General features: G+C 39.5%; 1 protein-coding gene across 4 annotated transcripts in view; it reads right to left on the bottom strand.

Moving 5' to 3' along the window:
- Crebrf (CREB3 regulatory factor) overlaps window positions 1-20,845 on the bottom strand; it is a 74,789-nt gene that overhangs the window by 24,448 nt on the left and 29,496 nt on the right. For 3 of the 4 annotated variants that reach the window (XM_005349019.3, XM_026780797.1, XM_026780798.1), the window contains exons 2-4: window positions 13,498-13,692; window positions 11,121-11,246; window positions 7,765-8,857 (exon numbers count right to left, since the gene is read on the bottom strand). In XM_005349019.3, the coding sequence (XP_005349076.1) occupies window positions 7,765-8,857; window positions 11,121-11,246; window positions 13,498-13,506 (1,228 nt within the window). In that variant the 5' untranslated portion in view covers window positions 13,507-13,692. Of the gene's footprint in view, window positions 1-7,764; window positions 8,927-11,120; window positions 11,247-13,497; window positions 13,693-20,845 lie in introns of those variants that run through there. The other variant, XM_013347309.2, reaches the window with a different exon arrangement.

Genomic DNA, 20,845 nt, shown 5'->3' with positions numbered 1-20,845 from the left:
AGGCAGTCCAGAAGAGGGGCTGAAACTCTATTTTGCTCCTCTCCTGGAACTTTGCAGGCTCATCAACTGCACGACCATTTGCCAAAAAAAAAAAAAAAAAAAAAAAAAAAACAAAAAAAAAACAGCATCTGGCAGCTACTTATAACAAAAACTTCGAAAACCAATCACCCAACCCCGGCACACACCTTTAATCCCAGCACTGAGACAGAGGCTGGTGGATCTCTTTGAGTTCAAGGCCACCCTGGGTCTACTAGTGAGATTCAGAATAGCCAGAGTTATGTAGTGAGACCTTGTGTCAAGGGAAAGAAAAAGCTTGCCCACCCAAGACCTTTGGTGAACTGTACTCTCATAAAACACAGGAGTTACCAGACTATATCCTAAAATCCGACAAGCACACTGACTAAAAATGTGAGAAAGTCTGCATCAGAACCAAAGAGTACTCAACAAGAAACATAGCTGGAGTCAGAGTTGGCAAAAGCACACAGACATAGGTTCCAAGCAGTCTCAGACACTAGAAGAACCATCCAAAGACAGACCAATGACCTGTGAACCCTATCTGTGAAGGACCATACATCTGAGAGAGCAGGAAGGACCACTGAGAGTTGAGACTGCATCCGGCAATCAGGGCAGACTGCATTCAGACTCCACACCCCACCAAGCTCTCCCCTTTACATTTAATACTTCTTTATTCAATACCCAGTGTCAATAGCAAAGTCAGTTCTGTCCTTCTGTTCTCTTACTCCTATTCCTTCAATCCTCTTTCCATTTTCTTCCCTCCCCCCCCCCCCAAGCCTATATTCTTTGCCTTTTTATTTTCCACTTGCTAGGTTTTCCCAAAGAATCTGGTTAGCCTGATTTGCAGGTCCCCTTACCTCAGTACCTGAGACCTGGGAACCCTAGATTATTTGATTGCATTTCTTTTTTCCTTCCTTTTCTTCTTCCTATTTTGTTTTGTTTTTTAATTTCTGTTTTTCAAGACAGGATTTCTCTGTATAGCCCTGGCTGTCCTGGAACTCACTCTGTAGATCAGGCTGGCCTCAAACTCAGAGATCCATCTGCCTCTGCTTCCAGAGTGCTAGGATTAAAAATGTGTGCCACCACTGCCTGGCCCTGACTGCGTTTCCTTTTATTTATTTATACTGTATTTATGAGTGTTCTACATATATACCTGCAGGCCAGAAGAGGGCATCATATCCTATTACAGATGGCTGTGAGCCACCATATGGTTGCTGGGAATTAAAACTCAGGACCTCTAGAAGAGCAGCCAGTGCTCTTAACTGCTGAGCCATCTCTCCAGCCTCCTGATTGCATTGCTTTATATCTTTCTTTTTCATTCTGCTTTAGGTAAACTGCCCCACTGTATTTACTTTTTTTTTCACCTTCTCTATTTACTTTTCATTCTTCTATTTTTTTCTTATCAACCCAATATTAACTACTAACTCTTCTTTTCCCATTCTTACTCATCTGACAGAAACTAACATTTCATTTGTCACACTGTCGGTGTTACTTATCTCCTAAAACAATAAGAGCTTAAGGGAAATTGTTACTTGGCTATTCCTATGAATTCACAGTGGGACTATATTTTGCTAGTGACTTTTTCTGTAGACAATATTTTATTTTCAGAAATGTACCAAACAACAGTATAGCAGAGCAAAATGACATCTCAATCCTATCACAACCTAATCTCTTTCAAATGTTTTAAACACTCCTGCTGAAAGAACCAGTGATTTTAAGAAGAAAAAACAAAGATAAGCAATAACTTAATCCCTAGGCATATATCCCAATGCAAAAATATGAAAACAAACAAAAAGGGACACATGACCCCCTACAAAATTTACCATTCCCACAGTAATGCCCTCCAGTGACATTGAATTAGATGAAATCCCAAAGAATTCCAGAGAACAATTATAAGTATGTTAAAGAGACAAAGAGGATTTAAACAAATTTCTGAATGAATTCCAAAAGAACATAACCAGCTAAGTGAAGAAGTCAACATAGGATTATTTTTAAATGATAAAAACATACTAAAGTAATTTATGACCACCAAACTAGCTCTACAGAAGGTATCTGGAGGAATGCTTTGAACTAAAGAGAAAGATAAATCCCATGGAGGGATCGGCCAGTCTTACAAGGACACATATCGTATTTTCTCTCACTTGGGGTGCCTAGATTTTACACAGATACATAAACTACGTACGTATCTATAACACGAAAACACAAGTGACACTAGGAGAATAAGGGGAACTAAAGAGGAAGGAGAAGACTGGAGGTAAGGGACAGTAGTCGAGCAGTGGTTTTCAACCTTCCTGATGCTGCTGCCCTTTAATAAGTTATTCATGATGTGGTGATCCCAGATCATAAAATTATTTTTGTTGCTACATCATAACTGTTATTCTGATACTGTTATGAATAATAATATCAATATTGGATATGTAGGACATCAGATATGCTATCCCCAAAGGGGTTACCACTCACAGGTTGAGAACTGCTGAGGTAAAGTATGGAGGGAATATATTCAGTATATATTCTTGTGTGTAGATGTGGGAGAGAGAGGCAGAATATGAATAAGAATATTAAAGAACTACAAACAAGGATTGGGAGTGTACTGCAGTGGGAGACCATTTCTCTAGCATATGTAAGTTCCTAGAGGTTTGTTCCCAGAACCTCAAAACTACATTCACACAGTCAGAAACCAACAAATTAAGTAGATTCTTACCTATCAACACTCGACAAAATTACAAAGTTAAGTGTGGTATGAAAATGCCTCTAATTCATAACTTGGGAGAGTGAGACAGGAGGACACAAGTTCAATGCCAGACTAATGTACAGAGTAAACTTTAGGCAAAAAAGACCCTGATGTCCAAGTGAGATGTGAAGGTGGTCTATGACACTGTGGGTGTTAGACTTGGAAGTAAGATGGGAAGGTGGTTCATGGACTTGGAGCAGACTTTAAGCAACAAGCTATCACTAAAGATAAAGATGAGCTATGCATATTGATAAAGGCAACTCATCAAGAAGACATAAGACTTATAAATGTGCCCACATCAAAACACCTAATGATATAAAGCAAATAGTAACATTACTGAGAAGAAAAATGTGTAATTTAGTGGTGATGCACTTTAGTATTCCCATCTTTGCTAAGGGATAGATCAAAAAGATGAATAAGGGTACAGCAGACTTGAACAACATTAAAGCAAAATGGACATACACAGAAGCTTCCATCCCACAACAGTGAACTACACATTCATTTAGAGAATAAAGAGCATTTTACAGGACAAACTGGAGCATTCTACAAGACAAACTGTCATACTACAAAACTAGTATGAAAAACTTATGAAGAATGCAACATATTTTTTTATTTCTGAAATACACACACAAAAAACCAAGACAATAACAAAAACCAAAAGTATTTTAAAAATTTAATGGCAGGCATGATGGTTTTTGTCTCTAATCCCAGAATTCAACTGGCTGTGGCAGGAGGACTGAAAAACCTGTGCTACATAGCAAGTACCAGACCAGTCAGGACAACACAGCAAGACCCTGCAGAAAGAGGGAAAACAGGAGCAGGGAGCAGATATGTACTACAGAACAACAGCAAGGACCAACTGAAGATCTTTTCCCTTTTAATTCTTTTTACACAAGTGTAGAGCACTGAATATTTAACGCACAAAAGTTGTTTGGTTTAGGAAGAGTTTAAGTAAAAAGTACCTTAAGTTTAATGTGGAGAAAAATAACAGAGAAAGAAGAGGAGGTGGTACAGAGAAGGAAATAAGAGAAGGTAGAAAAGAGAGGAGGGGGAGGAAGAAGGAGAAAGTGAGGAAGAGACAGAGGCAGAAGGAGAAGGCCATAGATCCACCTCAAATAACAAAACTGATAGAAGAAAACATGGGGGAAGCTTCTTGATATAGACCTGAATGATGAAGATCTTAAGGGGTAAGACTCCACAAGAATAGGTGATGAACTAGAAATAGAGGAATGGAGTTTTACCAAACTAAAAAGCTTGAGAACAACAAAACCAACCAAAACAGTGAAGAGACAGCTTATAAAACAGAGTATGTGTTAACAGTATATCCAATAGTTACTATCCAAATAAAAACCAAACTTAAAAATAGGATAAAGGACTTAAGTAGGTTATTTCCCCCAAAATATCCAAATGATCAGCAAGTATATGAAAACTTTCTCAAGACTACTAATTATCAACAAAAATCAGAGAGGTATTATACCACACTGGTCACAGTGATTCATTTGAAGTTGGACAGCAAACTGTTGTCAAGGAGATGGGGAAGAGAAAACCCTTGTTTCATTGTCAGTGAAAGAGTAAACTGGTATAGTCATTTTGGAAGTTCTTCAAAAAAACTTAAAATAACCTAGCATGTCAGCATAAACCTGTATTCCCAGGGCTCAGGAGGCTGTGTGGCAAGAGGACTCCAAGTCAGAGAGCAGTCAAGACTATTACATAGTTCAGTGCCCATCTAAAGTAGATAGCCAGACTGTAGCTCAGAAAAGGCAGGCCAGAGCCTGTGGGATGTGGCTCAGTGGTACGGTACAATGCAATGGCCAGGGTTTGATGTTCAGTATAGAAAAACAAAACAAAAACAACAAAGAAACTTAAGGGCTACAGATATAGCTCAGCGACAGAGTATAGTTGCCCAGCATAAAATATACAAGGCCCCGAGTTTGAGTACCAGCATCTAAAATAGCTAAGTTAAAGTAAAAATACCAAATGACCCAACAACCCTACTTCTCTGAAAGAGGGCTGGAGAAATGGCTCAGTTCTCAAGAGCACTTTCTGCTCTTTCTGAAGACCCAAGTTTGATTCCCAGTATCCAGGTCAGGAGGCTCACAGCTGCCTGTAACTCCAAGTCCAGGGAATCTGACACCTCTGGCCTCTGAAAGCACCTGATCTCAGGTGAACATACCCACATGCAGACACACACCACATAATTAAAAATTTTTTAAATTTATTTTGCATGTATGAGTATTCTGCCTGCATGTACACATGCACACCACATGTGTGCCTAGTGTTCAAAGAGGTCAGAGGAGGGCATTGGACATCCTAAACTGGGGTTACAAATGGTTATGAGCCACTGCTTGGGTGCTGAGAGCTAAGTCCAGGTCCTCTGCAAGAGCAACAAAAATGCTCCTAACCCTTGAGCCATCTTTCCAGCCTCTTGCAAACATAATTTAAAATAATAAAAATAAATCTCTTTTCTGGCTTGTTTTAAAAGACCATGTGTGTACCTTTAACCTCAGCACTCAGGAGGCAGAAGCATGGAGATCTCCTGTGAGGTGGAGGCAAGGCTGGTCTGCACAGTGAGTTCAGATCATTCAGGGATACATACTAAGATCATGTCTCAAAAAAAAGGAAGTTCTTGAAATCTACATGCACTCCTATATTCACCACACTCCCTAACATCTGAGGCAAAGGTAGAGATACAAAACTTCATGTATGCAAATATATACAATATTACTTATCTTTTTAAAAAAGATTTATTTATTTTTAATTTATTTATTATGTATATAGTGTTCTGGGCACCAGATCTCATTATAGATGGGTGTGAGCTATCATGTGTTTGCTGGGAATTGAACTCTGGACCTCCGGAACAGCAGTCAGTTCTCTTAACCTTTGAGCCATCTCTCCAGCCCAAGATTACACTGCATGTGTCCCTGAAGGCCAGAAGAGGGCACCAAATCTCATTACAGATGGTTGTGAGCACATGTGGTTGCCGGGAACTGAACTCAGGACCTTTGGAAGAGCAGGCAGGCAAAGCTCTTAACCACTGAGCCATCTCTCCAGCCCCTATATTACTTATCCTTTAAGGCTTACATTTAAGATAAGATGAATTTACTTGTGATGCCAAGTAAAGTAGCACAGGCAGAGAAAGACAACTGCAAAGTCTTCACATGTGGAATCTAAAGTCAAACATACAGAAGTAGAGAGCACGGTTGCCAGGTGCTAGAGACCTGTGGACATGTTAAGTGTTGGTCAAAGAGCAATTTCTGTTTTGCAGAGTAAGTCTAGAGATCTAATTTACAGACCGCATAGCACATGTAATTAATACTATACTGCTGGGCTGGAGAGATGGCTCAGGGGTTAGGAGCACTGGCTGCTCTTCCAGAGGTCCTGAGTTCAATTCCCAGTAACCACATGATGGCTCACAACCATCTGTAATGAGATCTAGTGCCCTTTTATGACATGCAGGCAGAATACTGTATACATAATAAATAACTAAGTCTTAAAAAAAAAAGCCAGGCAGTGGTGGCGCACGCCTTTAAAAAAAAATATTATACTGCTAACAGATTAAGTCTCAAAAAAAGAAAAGAAGATAATTATGTCAAGTGGTAGGTGTTAGCATGTGATAACCACAATATAATAAATACATATCCACCGGGTAGTGGTGGCGCACACCTTTAATCCCAGCACTTGGGAGACAGAGGCAGGTGGATCTCTGTGAGTTTGAGGCCAGTCTGGTCTATGTAGTGAGTTCCAGGACAGGTTCCAAAACTACACAGAGAAACCCTGTCTTGAAGAAACACCTCCCTCCCAAAAAAAATGAAAAAGAAAACCTACCCAAATCAAACAACTTGTGGTATCAAATAAATCTAAGCACCTGAATTTTTAAAAAATTTCTAAACAGGGAAAAACTTTCATAAATAGAAGTGCTTTGGAAGGATATAGCTCAGTGGCAGGCTTACCTAGCATGTGTGAAGGCCAGGGTTTAACCCAACACTGCAGAAGCCATACCCACCCACTCGTGCATACATGCACTATGTGTGCATGCATGCATACAAGGAGTGCTGCACTAGCTATGACATAGTTACTGTCCATGTTCAGAATAATGTCAACATTTAGAGTGCCTGAAATGCCAGCAATCACCATTTTAAACAAAGGGGCTCTTTGATAACTTACGAAATTTCATTTTTATCTGGTTTTATGCAGAATTGTTAGTATCAAAACTAATTTTGAATAGGGTGGTGGTGATCTGAAAAAGAAACAGACTCCGTGGTGAGCTGCTTCACCTTAACATCTACATGTTTGGACTGTAGCCACTATTGACTGACACTATTTATAAAAATCTTATGGCCAAGCGACACACAGTTAAAAATGCACAAAGAAGTGAAGTTTAAGCAAAAGTTACTTGCTTCAAAATTAGTTTTTGGTTTTTCAAGATAGGATTTCTCTGTAGCTTTGGAGCCTGTCGTGGAACTAGCTCTTATAGACCAGGCTGGACTTGAACTCACAGAGATTTTCCTGCCTCTTCTTCCCAAGTGCTGGGATTAAAGGCATGCACCACATCTGGTATAGTATATATTTTCTTACTAAAATACAGCAGACACAAAGAAAAAGCTTGCCTTCAAACTGTTCACTAAGGAGGTTTTTGCTAGGTATAAGTATGAGTGAGAAGAGCTGACATCACTTGGTTCACTATTCTACATGCACCTTAGCCACAGAAGGAGGACAAGCAAAACAGAGCAATGTATTTTAAATCTTCACTTAAGTGTTCAAGAGGGTGGCAAGTAGGTCACTTAACAAAAAATGATTAAGAATAAGTACTCATAGAATCAAGTCACAAATTATGACATAGGCACAAATGATCGTAAGCATAAATAATGGCTTTAGAACTATGTGAATAGAAAGATACTTTTGATGTAAACAAAGACACAGTTATTTAATCTACCAAATAAACAAATAAACCATCCAAAAAGCCTTCTATCTCAAAACAGTAAATAGAAAGGTCAATTTAATAAGCTGCAGAGTTATACCTGGTTCAGAGAATGTGTCGCTAATATCATCGTCTCTGTCATCCTCATAATCCTCTTCCTCCTCCTCCTCCTCCTCCTCTTCATTTTCAGAAAGCTCATGCTCACTGCCAAACCCTTCATCATGGTCTTCATCATCAATATCATCTTCATCATCCTCATCATCTTCAGGAATGCATTTGGTTGGGTATTCTCTCATATTGTCAGAGACAAAAAGAGAATAATTGTGCTCTTCTTTTTTCTGGGATGACTCTGAAATAGAAGTGCTGGCAGAAAGGCTGCCACTCTCTGCTGTGGCAACTGACCCAGGACCACTCTGGGACAGAGGACTAAGTAATAGCTCCTGGGATTCTCTGAAAGGCAAAGCAGGAGTGCCATGACCCCGATGAGGCTCCATTCCCCTTTTCTCCTGTCTCTTAGCCACAGTTCCACAATAGCAGGTGTTCTCCTTGGTTGCATCTGTGTGTCCCTGGCTCAGCAAAGGCCAGCCCTGTTGTACAGGGCTAATCTTGACCTTTGCTTTTTTTACATAGTCTTTACATTCAACATGAAAATTTACCTTTTCATTATGATACAAGTTGGTCTTCACCATGATCTGTGTGCTTGAAGTAGGTTTACTTGCTTTTTGGACACAGTCTGACAATGGGACCTCAGCCTGAAGTGTCTTTGAAGAACACACAGGGGCAGCTGCTCTACTTGTGATCTTTTTACTAGGGAATGATGGGGGCAAGGGATTTTGTTTGACACTGAAGAGGGAATCAGGATAATAAAGAGAATCAGAAACAGACTGAGAGTCCTCACTATTAAGCTGGGCCAAGGTTGGAGTTTTACTTATGACCTCTTCATCTTGGTAAGGGCTAGAAAAGTCATCAAGACCCAGGTAGTCCACTTCTTTTGTCCCCCAGATGTCACAGCTGGTTAGTTTGGTGTACTTAGTTAAGTCTTCACAGTATGTATCCCACTGTTCCCAGTTTGAGGTTAAAGCATCCTCATTATCCAGGACATCTGTGAAAGACTCCAGATTTTCAATGTCTTTGCAGTCTTCCAAAGAAAGAAAGTTGTCTCTAGGATTCTGTTGATAATTCATCTCTCTATCCTAAGGAAGGTTTAAAATGGGAAATCACATACCATGCTTTAGGAAGAAAATATTCACTTCCATCCATACCTGCAAATATCAAAACAAATACTCTACCTCTGGTCTGTTTTAAGATAAAAGCTACTGACATGATACCTTCCCCTTACATCTATCTAAACACCTTCATTTCAATGGACAAGAAAAAGTGGGAAAATACACTCTTTGAAAAACTAAAGTACTAAAGTATGGGTCCAAACATCAAAGCCTCTTGTGATCTTAGAAGTTCTCTTTAGAAATTAAGTTCAAGTAAGAAGCAAATATTGAAGGCCTAATCTTCATTACAGAATACCTCAACTTAAGTAAATATGGAGGCAAAGAGCCCAGAGACTGCCAAAAGTTGACTGTAAAATTGTAAAACCTAGGTATTAATTCTTGGCATGGGAAGTTAGATATCCCTCACGCACTGCAAAGATGTGACTTTACAATGTAGCAAAAACGTTCGTAGAGTGGAAGCACACACCATTAATGCACTCAAGAAGGGAGAAACGGGACTGTCTCTGGGAGTCTGGGGCCAGGCTGGTTTACATAGTAAGTTCCAGGCTAGCCAGAGTTAAATGGTAAAACTGTCTCAAAGATAAATAAAGTAAAATAAAATGTAGTTACATTCTACAGTCATGGAAAAAGAAGTTGAGCCCTAATGCACTAACACAAAAGGCTATCCATCATACATTTTTATGTTTAGGAAAAGCAAACTCCAGCTAAAAGAAGGCTCAGTGGGTAAAGGCTTGATGCCAAGCCTGACCACCGCAATCAAACCCCTGGGATCCACATGATGCAAGGAGAGAACCATCACCTAAACACATATACACAGACTAAATAAACTGGGGGGGGGGGGGCGGCAAACTAAAGTATACAAGTATATTATCCATTCAAAGTAAAAAATATGTTCAAATGTGTACATATTCATCCTATCTGCTGGCATTAGTTACCTTTGGGGGAAAATCTGAAGAGTGGAGGCTCAGAAAGGGAATGGATTTTCAGTGTTCCAGTTTACTTTGTTCCATTTAATTTATAGTTTGCATTTATTTTGTGTTGGATTGTGTGTGTATGTGTGAGTAGTCTCACTTAAGTAGTTTATATATACCATACCCCAGTTTTATTAGGCATAAAATTAAATTGTTTTTAATGAATTCACAGATGTGCACTCAAATTCACAATTTTTCAGCATTTCTGTGTTGTTTAAATTACATATAATTAAAATTATATTGGGGGTAGAAAAAAAATGGCACAGCAGTTAAGAGCACTTACTGCTCTTCTAAAGGAACCAAACCAGTTTCCCAGGATGTTGTCTGGAAGCTCACAACCACATTTAACTCTCAGCTCCAGGGGAGATTTGACACCTCTGGCATCTTTGAGCACCTTCACTCATGTGCACTGTTAAAATATAAATTATTTCCCCCCTTTGGGCTAGGCATGGTGGCATAAGATTTTAATCTCAGCACTCACGAAGCCAAAGTAGGCAGGTTATCTGTGAGGTTTGAGGCCAGCCAGTCAACACAGAAAGCTCCAGGCCAGCCAAAGCTACAAAGTGAGATCCTGCCTTACAAAAAGAAAAGAAAAGAAGAGGAAAGGTGGGGTTGCAGAGATGGCTACAGTTGAGAGCTCTTGCTGCTCTTGAAAAATACCTCGGTTCCATTCCTAGCATCCACATGGTGGCTCACAAATGTCCAGTTCCACAGAGTCAGACATCCTCTTCTGGCCTCTATGGACACGCGTACATGTAGTGCATAGTACCCCATACTCAAAATAAATTATTTTTCCCCGTGGGGAATTTTTTATCTACCTCAAAAACCTGGAGAAGCTTGGAGCTGCTAATTTGTCTTGCCATCTCTACCACACATCTTACGTATACATCAGTTCTTAGTTTGTGAGCTAAAAAGCCCTTTAACACACAGCTTACTCTCCTCATGGACAACTAGACTTGAGGACAGACGACCTCTTCACATGCTACTTTAATCAATGTGGGTATCTTTCAGAAATTACTAGACTTAGTCACAAGAAGCAGCCTGACTCCTAGTTATATATATCCTTTTCCTTTTCTTAAAATCTGTTCTGTATGGTCCCCGCAATCCTTCTTCCTCAGCCTCTCAGGTAATGGTTTTACCTGTGTGAGCCTCCATATCATGTACATTATTTTCTCTTTTCAGACATTTATAAATAAAAACTCTATGACATCATTTTGATCTCAAATCAATTAAAACTAAAACCAAGAAAAGTTGCTTACCAGCTCATACATGAAATCTGGATCAGAACTGTTGGCTAAGAGATCTGTGCTCATCAAAGTCTGTTCTGAAAAGGTGTGGCTTCGAAAGGCATCCCCAAAAGGCGGGTCCATTCCGCTTACGCTGGGCTACAACAAAACCATTTTCACTTTAGGAGGTTAAAGACAGCTTCAAGTCCAACTTACTACACATGCCTGTCCTTATCCCAGCACATAATTTATTTCAGGAAATAATTCTGTCTCTTCTATATAGGGCACACCAAGAGTTTTAACTAGCACTGAGCATGGACCTGTCTGTGAGGAAAACAGCCAAGATGTATAGAAAAAAGTCAGAACAGCAATTCTTAAAAAACGACTCCTAAAAACTGAAGGTGGGTCACTAGAGATGCCATTTGTTTGTTTGTTTGGCTACTTATTTAAGTTTTATAAACATTTCTTAAAATCTTTCTCTAACAAGACTGTTCTAATTTCCCTGAAGTAGAAATGTTCTCCTGTTTTCTTAGGGCTGAAGCAGTAGTAAGTCAGATTTAACTATATTCCTGAATCCAATATCTTACTTTCCCAAAAAAAAGATAATCTTGGACATCTTTTTATTATTTTAGTTTGAGTGGTGGGGAGAGATGTGGAGGTCAGAGGACAACTTGCAGAAGTCAGTTCTCTCTTTTCATCATGTGGGATAGGAGACTGAACTCAAGCCAACTGGCTCTGTAGCAAGAGCCTTTAACCCACTGAGCCATCTTGACAGCCAAATTTAGGTATCTTCAGTCCAACCAACATGAACAACACAACGGCCTCCTAAGTCTCCAAGACACAGCTAGAAAAGTGGGCTTGATCTTCAGATTTCTCTCTTCTTTTTACATTTCATCACCTATCCAAACCACCTCAGCTGTACACCCTGGCACAAATAAAAGCCACATTCTGAAATGTAACTCCAATAAAGAAATGAGCCCAGGTGGAGGTTACACACACCTTTAATCCCAGCACTCGGGAGTCAGAGGCAGGCAGATCTCTGCGAGTTTGAGGCTAGTCTGGTTTAGAGAGCATCTCAGCTCCAAGACAGGCTCCAAAGCTACAGAGAAACCTTGTCTCGAAAAAACAAAAAAAATAAAGAAAAGAAAAAAAATAAAGGAAGGAAGAAGAAAGCGAGAAACACTACAAACATTCTTCTTACTCTCCCACGAGGTGGTACAGCAAAGAGTTCTATAAGGCATTAGTGGTCTATGCACCTACGTTCTCCTTCCACACTGCTCATCTACCCTAACCTGCCTTCTCACTGTTCTCCTAGATATTCCCACATCAGCTGCTTTGTTTATAGTTTCCCCAGACCTTCTAAAACTTTGGGGTCTTTCTTCCTAGAAAAAAATTGTTTAAGAACAAGTTTTAATGTCCTAATTCAAGTAGTCAAGAAGAAAAATTTTGTTTAAGAACAAGTTTTAATGTCCTAATTCAAGTAGTCAATAAACAGCAAACCATCCCTTGTTTATTTAGACACAAACTCTAAAAAGGGGCATGTGGTCCTTTTGTCACAGATCTTGGGATGGACACCAGCCTCTGATCTTTTAAGTGTCAGTTACCAAGTCCTCTTCCTTACACTCTGCTGCAAAGTCACTAAACCATCCTAACAATTATTTTAGCCCTGTGCTCAGGGGACAGTCCTACACAGTCCCTCATAGGTGTCCCTAACTGTTCATTATTTCTAGACTTCTTTCCAGCACTCACTCTGGGAGTGGGGGTGAAAATTAACTATGAGAAAGGAAAGGGGGAAAGTTTGAATAAGAAGAATGGGGACAAATAAGCTTCCAGTTATTTCAGTGATTGCCTCAAACCCAAAGAGACCAATTAAAAGGAGTTGTCTCAGCTTGGTGTAGTACTGTATGTCTATGATTTAGGCATTTTCAGGGCCAAAGCAGTAAGACTGCTATACTGAAACCAGTTTCACCTACACAGCAAGACCAGGTCAAGAAAGAGAGAGAATGAGAATATGAATATGAATGAGACCATATACCACTCTTAGACATGTTTACAGAACATATAAGATGTGTGTGCTTCCATGTGTAAAACAGAATCACCACTTCTGAACTGTTGTAAAAGGGATTTGGGTGGCAGATTAAATTTCTCGGTAATTCATTCTGTCCTCATAAACAAAGATATAGCAACTAACCTACGTACTCACCATGCTCCTTGTGTCAAGCTCATTGAAATATTCAAGGCTACAGCAAATGAGGAACAAGAGAGCATGTACTCACATCTAGGTGAAGGCGGAAATAAGCTGTCTTTGAAGCTAGTGTGTCAAGCTGTGTTAAGATGCAGAAAGGGCAACACTGTGCCCTTTCTACCAGCACAGAGAATCAAACTGTATACTCCTCCACATGTGGTTTACCTGAGGCATTTCCAAGCCCAGATCCTGTGAGTCCAATTCCAAACTTCTTCTTTGTCTTGTTTGTAAATTTCTTTCCAGCTTTACTTTTAATTCCAAGATCAAAGATGATTCTCACAATAAACAGCACGTTTTCCCAGAATGCCTTCAGTTCAATTGCTTGGGTCACCACTTTTTTAAAAAAATAATTTTGTAGTTCTGTCAAATAACAGAAAGTAATTTCACTGAGCTCCATTGAAAACAAGTTGACCTTTCAAAAGAACATTAATAAAGAACACTGTGCTTTAAATAAGTCTTATAGTTGAATTTTCAAGAATTTTTTTTCATTTTGTAGTATCTACTATTCTGAAGCATACCCTTTAACATTGTTTATTTCTAAAATAAGGTTGGTCAATAATCAATCAGCAGCTGAAAGCAATGACATACACCTATAATCCCAGCACTCTGGAGATGAGATAAAAAGATCACAAGGTTGGGCTACCCTGAGCTACAGAAGGTTTTAAGCCAGTCCAGGTTACTCAGAAAGACTCTGTATCAAATAAGCAAGCAAGTAAATAAATAAATCTGTAACAGTGTTTTTAAAACACTTTGATATATCCTCATCCTTTCTGTGATTTGAAAACTATTTTAGAGTCAAGCTCTCATTCCCTCCATCATCTTTTGAAAACCCATCTAACTATGAAAGTGAACTCCAGTTTCATCTCTTGTAACTCTACACCTGTCATACAAACAGGAAGAGAATTTAACATACCTTCTACATTAAACATCACATCTACAAGTTCACGAACATTATCCTTTGATTTATACATAAAAGCTGTCCTTTAAAAGTTACTATTTTAGGCTACAAGGTGCTCTCTAGTTACTGCCTAGCCCAGTGACTTCATAAGGTATACGCAAACTATTGCCTCCAAAGAGAAAAATGGCTCCATTTTTAATGGCCTGCATGTGGTAAATGGGACAAGAACTACTTTGCACAGTATTTCCAAGGGGTGGACTAAGCTGACTGCAATCACTGGGCATGAGATCTTGAAGAAGTGGAGGCTTTCTTCCCTTGTTTATGAAAACCTTAATGGAAAGAAACTGAAAAGCTACACCCAACTGCATCCTTTCTGGAAAGCGATTCTCAGAATATGATCCTAGAACCATCAACATCCACCCGGATGCATCAGAAATGCAGAATTACAGGCCTTAACCTTACCAGCAGGACATAAACTGAAGGTGTGGAGCTCAGCAGTGCACTTTAATAGATCCTCCTCATCTCCCTAGAGCTAAAAACCAGTGACCTGCTCTTGCTTTCATTCAGTCCAGACACAATGTCACTTCTTAAAAAAAAAGAAAAGCCATCACTCCTTAAATTGAACTGTCTTCTTAGGTTCTCACATTCAGGAGATTATAGGAAAAGAGAGAACACTGTTCAAGACTGACTGCTTGAACAAATGAGAGAAGAGACTAATTGTTCTACTTAATTAGGCTAATGAACTAACAGTCATTTGTTATTTCCTGGATGTCTGTTGGCCCTTCCACAGCTGGCTCTCACATCTACTTATACTGGTCCAGCTGAGGAAACACTGGCAAAAGTGGTAGGCCCAGAAACAGAGTCCACAATGCTTTTCAGTCCAGTCAACAGTCTAAGACAGCCGTTCTCAATCTGTGGGTTGCAACTCCTTTGGTCTTTGACAAATCTCTATCTCCATAAATACTGACATTACGGTTCATAAGAGTAGCCAAATTATAGCTATGAAGTATCAACAAAAATAATTTTATGATTGGAGGTCACCACGACATGAGGAACTGTATTAATGGTCACAACATTAGAAAGGTTGAGAACTGCTGGTCTAAGGAGATAAAATATTATGCAGAACCCTGACAGACAAGCTTTTTTTTGCTCAGGTAACCTGACGGGGTCCAGCAGGTATATAGCCTACCACTACTCTCCCTCTGATTACTCTGGGAAGAAAGTCATGTCATCTTTTCTAGACCTATTATTTAGTTCCAAAAAGGCAATTTCTTCATGCTACATCTCTCAACTAAATTGACTAGTAAAATCCTGGTAATCTACATAACCTGACTATGGGGCTGTTACTTACTAAAATCTGAAACTTACCATTACAAGCACCAAGGTTTGAAACTGTGGGAAGAATGAAGTCCTAGTCAACATATACTTACTGGTGTCTACTAAGGATGCTACCCTAATAGCCTGATCTAGCAGAGAAGCCAAAAAAGGGCAGACTTTGTTAGTCATAGTTTTCACCTGGATATTACACAGCACTGAGTGATAATAATTTTAGGACTCAGTTTTGTCATCTCTAAAAAGGGAAAAAGGAAAGGAGAAGAGAAGGAGAAAGGAAGGAAAGGGAAGGAAAAGAAAACATGTACTTGGTATGATGTCATGTTAGTAATGCCAGCTACCCAGAAAGCCTGAAGCAGAGGGTAGTGAATTCGAGGCCAGCTTGGGAAGTATACATAGCAAGAGACTCTAGCTCAGAGAGAGGGAGGGAGGGAAAGAAGGAGGGAGGAAGAAAGGACAATAGATTATAAGATACAAAAGCAGAAGGGGGAATTATTTAGAAGCATGAATGAATAGAACACTGGGAGAAATGGGTAAGAACGAAGTATAATTACACATATATACAAAAGTGGTTTAATAAAACACATTACATTGTAAGCAAAGGCTGACCAGATAGTTTAGTGGGCAAAGGCACTTGCTTCTCAAGCCTGAGTTTCATCCACAGATTAAGTAGAAGGAGAGAAGTGACTTCAAAAAGTTGTCCTCCCAACATCCACATGTACTCCTTGGAACATGTACGTGAGAGTGCAAACACACACACACACACACACACACACACACACACAGAGTGAGAGAAAGAAATTTTTTAAAAATTGAAAGCCAAGGATAGGGCATGGTACCCAAAGTTTTAATACCAACTCTCAGGAGATAGAGGCAAGCAGATCTCTTTGAGTTCCGCCAGCCTGTCTACATAGTGAGTTCCAGGTCTGCTAAGGCTACACAATGAAACCTTGCCTTAAAATAAAATTTTATCTTATCTCTTACATCTGCAGTACAGGCTATTTTCCCTAATTATGTAACAAGAGTGGAAGATACAGGTATCTTCTCTAAGAATTACCATCACACAGCATCTCCCATGAGACACTGCTCTAAAACTGTATCATCTAATCCTTTTCCAGATAAAAGACAAACAAGGAAGTGGTTGCAGTTTCCCAGTCACTCTTCCTTTTGCTCACAGCACTGGCTTACCAGTTCTCAGGGAAGTTATGTGCATTTTTCAGGGGAGACAAAACTGGACCATCAGAATATCTGCCTAAAGAGGTTCTGGACCTGGGTTTTTAAAAAAATATTCAGCAACTTTTTCTAGGTATCATATAATCAATTCTGCACTAGAGCCCAGCTCTGTTGAGACAGGGAGGTGGGGTCAGTAAATGTTGAGCAGCAATGGTACCTGAAGAAAAGATAGTTCCAATCACTTTTACAGCCCTGCCAGGTCCAGCTCTCGGGTCTTTGGTTCTCTAGACATAGGCTAAGGCTTACTATGCATGTCAGATAGGGCAACAGCTAAAGTAATATAGTACACACAGTCAAAAGACAGCTTACAGAAGTTCATCCCTAGCTCCATGCAAACAATTCATCATAAATGACTTCAAAAACAAAACCCAAGAGTTGACTGGTGAGCTCCAAGCCCCTGTGCCCCTGAAAGTTTTGGCTACTCCCTAGTAACATCAAGAAACACAGAAGACTCTTTATAGACTACTTGAAATGTGGTGGCTCATGCCAATAATCTCAGCACTTGGGTAACTGAGGCTGGGGGATCATTGCTCCAATTCCAGGCTAATGTGGACTACATAACAAGTCAGTGTCAGTCTGTCTCTCAGTATAAAAAAAAGGAAAGAATCATATACATAAACACACACACACACACACACCCTCTTTAAAATGAGTAAGCAGATCTACACATGACAGTCAGAATCCCTTTTTACTACAGTAGTTTAGGCCACTCACTCCTTTTAGTAATTCGAAAATAGCTCCCCTCAGTAGTAAACTGCCTTCTGAGTCATCCAACATCACCAGAGCAATATTTAAAATTTTGACACACCCAAGTGTATAGCTATTATCTAAAAAATGGAAAATAACAAGTGTTGAAAAGGACAAAAATAATCAGAACCCTCATGAACTGCTAGTAGAGATGTAAAATGGTACAGATGGTAAGGGAGAGTCTGGTAGTTTCTCAGTAAGTTAAAAGATTATCACACGATCCAGAAAACTCTATTCTTGACTTAAACAGCAAACACCCACATTCATAGCAGCATTAAACATAACATCCAAGAAGTAAAAACAATTGAAATAGCCATCCATGTATACACAACAGAACAAGGACAAATGCAATTCTAACAGACATTACAACAAACCTTAAAAACACTATATTAAGTAAATTAAGTCTGATATAAAAGATCAAGTGCCTAGAACAGAGAAAATTCATAAAGAAAGGAAGTAGAACAGAGGGATTGGAGTTGTGATTTAAAGGACAGAGTTTCTGTTTGAGATAGTTAAATGTTTGGAAACAGTGGTGATGGCTATACAACACAATTAGTATACATACTTAAAAATGGTAAACTGGTTCCAAGAATGTTGGCTTATGCCTGTAGCCCCAGCACTCATGAAGCTGAGGCAGGAAACTGCCACAAGTTTGAAGTGAGCCTTAACTACACAGTAAGTAAGTAATACACCAGCCAGAATCACACAGTGAGACGCGTAACAAACGTGAAACACTTTTATGTGTATTTTGTATTTCTAAATTATTGCTTTTTAATTAAAATTTTATTGTAAAGAACTTACAAATAAAAGGTATCACACAGCAAGTCAGGCAGTGGTGGTGCACACCTTTAATCCCAGCACTCAAGAGACAAAAGCAGGTAGTTCTCTGTGAGTTCAAGGCCAGCTTGGTCTACAAGAACTAATTCCAGGACAGGCACCAACGCTTACACAGAAAAACCCTGCTAAATGGGAGGCGGTGGCGGGGAGGAGGCAGAAATCTTTTATAAATAAATAAATAAACAACAACAACAAAAAAAAACCCTGCTTTGAAAAACCAAAAAAATAGAAAATTAAAAAATAAAGATATCACATAGCAAGATTAGACAGATTCAAAGTCTATCCATTCAATGAACTAAAGTTAGAGTAGCCACACCAAAGCTATGCGGTTCACTTTGGATTTACATTTTCACAATCCATTGTATTTTTACGCGCTTACCCATCACACAGAAACAAAAAAGTTCTTGACAAAGCTAAAACCAGGAAATTAGTTTTATATCTTTTTTCCTAACTCATGTTCCATTACTTAAATTCCATTCTTTCTTATCACCTCATTACATATTTGTCCTTTCTTGATCTCCTTTCTGCATGTTTTATTACACCCATATGTACATAATGTGTATATGCACACATATGCATGTTATAGGCTAGGAACTACATGAGGAACATGTGGATTCCTTCTGAGATTGTGTGGCCTTGATTAATATTATACATAGTAATCCACTTTATACATTTTCACTATCCATCTACCTGTTGATGGTGTAGTGATTCGAATAGGTATGGCCACCATAGACTCATGTTTTGAATGCTTGACCTACAGGGAGTTAGCACTGTTAGGAGATATGGTCTTGTTGGAGTAGGTGTGGCCTTGTTGGAAGAAGTCTGTCACTAAGGAGGTGGGCTCTGAGATCTCACATATGCTCAAGCCACGCCCAGTATGACAGTTCACTTCATGCTGCCTGTATCTAGATGTAGACCTCTCAGCTACCTCTTCAGCAACATGTCTGCCTGCATGCTGTCTTGCTTCCCACCACGACATAATGGACTAAATCTCTGAAAATGCAAGCCTGCCCCAAATAAATGTTTTTCTTTATTAAGAGTTGCCATGGCCGGGCGGTGGTGCGCACGCCTTTAATCCCAGCACTTGGGAGGCAGAGGCAGGCGGATCTCTGTGAGTTCGAGACCAGCCTGGTCTACAGAGCTAGTTCCAGGACAGGCTCCAAAGCCACAGAGAAACCCTGTCTCGAAAAAAAAAAAAAAAAAAAAGAGTTGCCATGGTCTCTTCACAGCAATAGAAACACTAAGACAGATTGACAACTAGGTTGCTTCCAATTCCTTGCTATCGTGAATAAAGCAATAAACATGGGGTTACAAATTTCCACGTATTTTAGACAAGAAATATCAATGCACTATATACTATTATGTAATCCATAGGACATTGTTAATTTGTTCTGTCCTAATCTTTACTAGTCTGTACTCCAAATTTTTTTAAGTCTTTAAACTATAGAGATAAACCATTCTAAAATACGGAGACTGACACTGGGCACATTGGCTCACATCTGCAATAGCAGCTTTCAGTAGGCAGAGGTAAGATCTCTGAATCTGAGGCCAGCATGGTCTACACAGCAAGTTCTGAAACAGTCAAGGTATGAATAGAGAGATTCATAAAAACAAACGAAAAACAGGTGGAACTGTCCCAAGAACTAATTTAAATAATGGGTTTCTCCAGAAGCTTAAAGGAAGAAAGAAAGCAAACAAAGGAAGGATGGAAAGAGACAGATGGGAGGAAAGGAGAGAGAGAAGGGGAGGAAGACAGAAGGAGACACTAAGGCTAAACTACTGATTTAGTCACATATAAAGCTTACACAATGGGTGCACCCAAGGAGACCTCTCTTGTTTGGCAAGAAAGGCAGCTTACCAACCACCTAAGTACCTTAGCCAACCAGAACCCATCTGTCACACATGGTTCACTTCACTCACTCTCTTCAAAAGTTCTTTCCCCTTTGAAAACCACTCTACTCTGGTCAAAATAATCCTTTCAACATTAATCAAGCCACTACTTGCTAGTATAGCAGAGCTAAGAGCTCCCAAGACCTTCCCACCATTGAGGAAGCAAAGGCTTCTACAAGAACACACTGGGGGAGTTCCCTCATGATGCAGTCCTGCTCTTGTATGAGAACTTCAGGAAAATCACAGTTTATACTTCAATAGCATACTTTCGACTCAAAAATTTACAGGTATATAAGTTCCAAAATATACTATTACAGTTTGAGCCAAGAATTCTCCCCTCCCCTGACCCAACACACTGGACTTCTCTGTGTAACAGCTGTGGCTGTCCTGAAACTATGCTCTGTAGACCAGGCTGGCCTTGAACTCACAGAGATCTGCCTGTTATCGTTACCTTCTGAGTGCTGGGATTAAAGGCATGCACCACCCAGAAAAAATTATTAGTGTAAGACCCTTATTATTTCTCAAGTCTTGCAGTCCCACTGCTAACAGCTCTTCTTTTTTTTTTTTTTTTTTTTT

The sequence above is a fragment of the Microtus ochrogaster genome, chromosome 7 (genome assembly GCF_000317375.1).
Source record: "Microtus ochrogaster isolate Prairie Vole_2 chromosome 7, MicOch1.0, whole genome shotgun sequence".
NCBI lineage: Eukaryota > Metazoa > Chordata > Mammalia > Rodentia > Cricetidae > Microtus > Microtus ochrogaster.
Note: the sequence above shows the minus strand (reverse complement) of the source record. Positions and strands in the feature narration are given on the sequence as shown.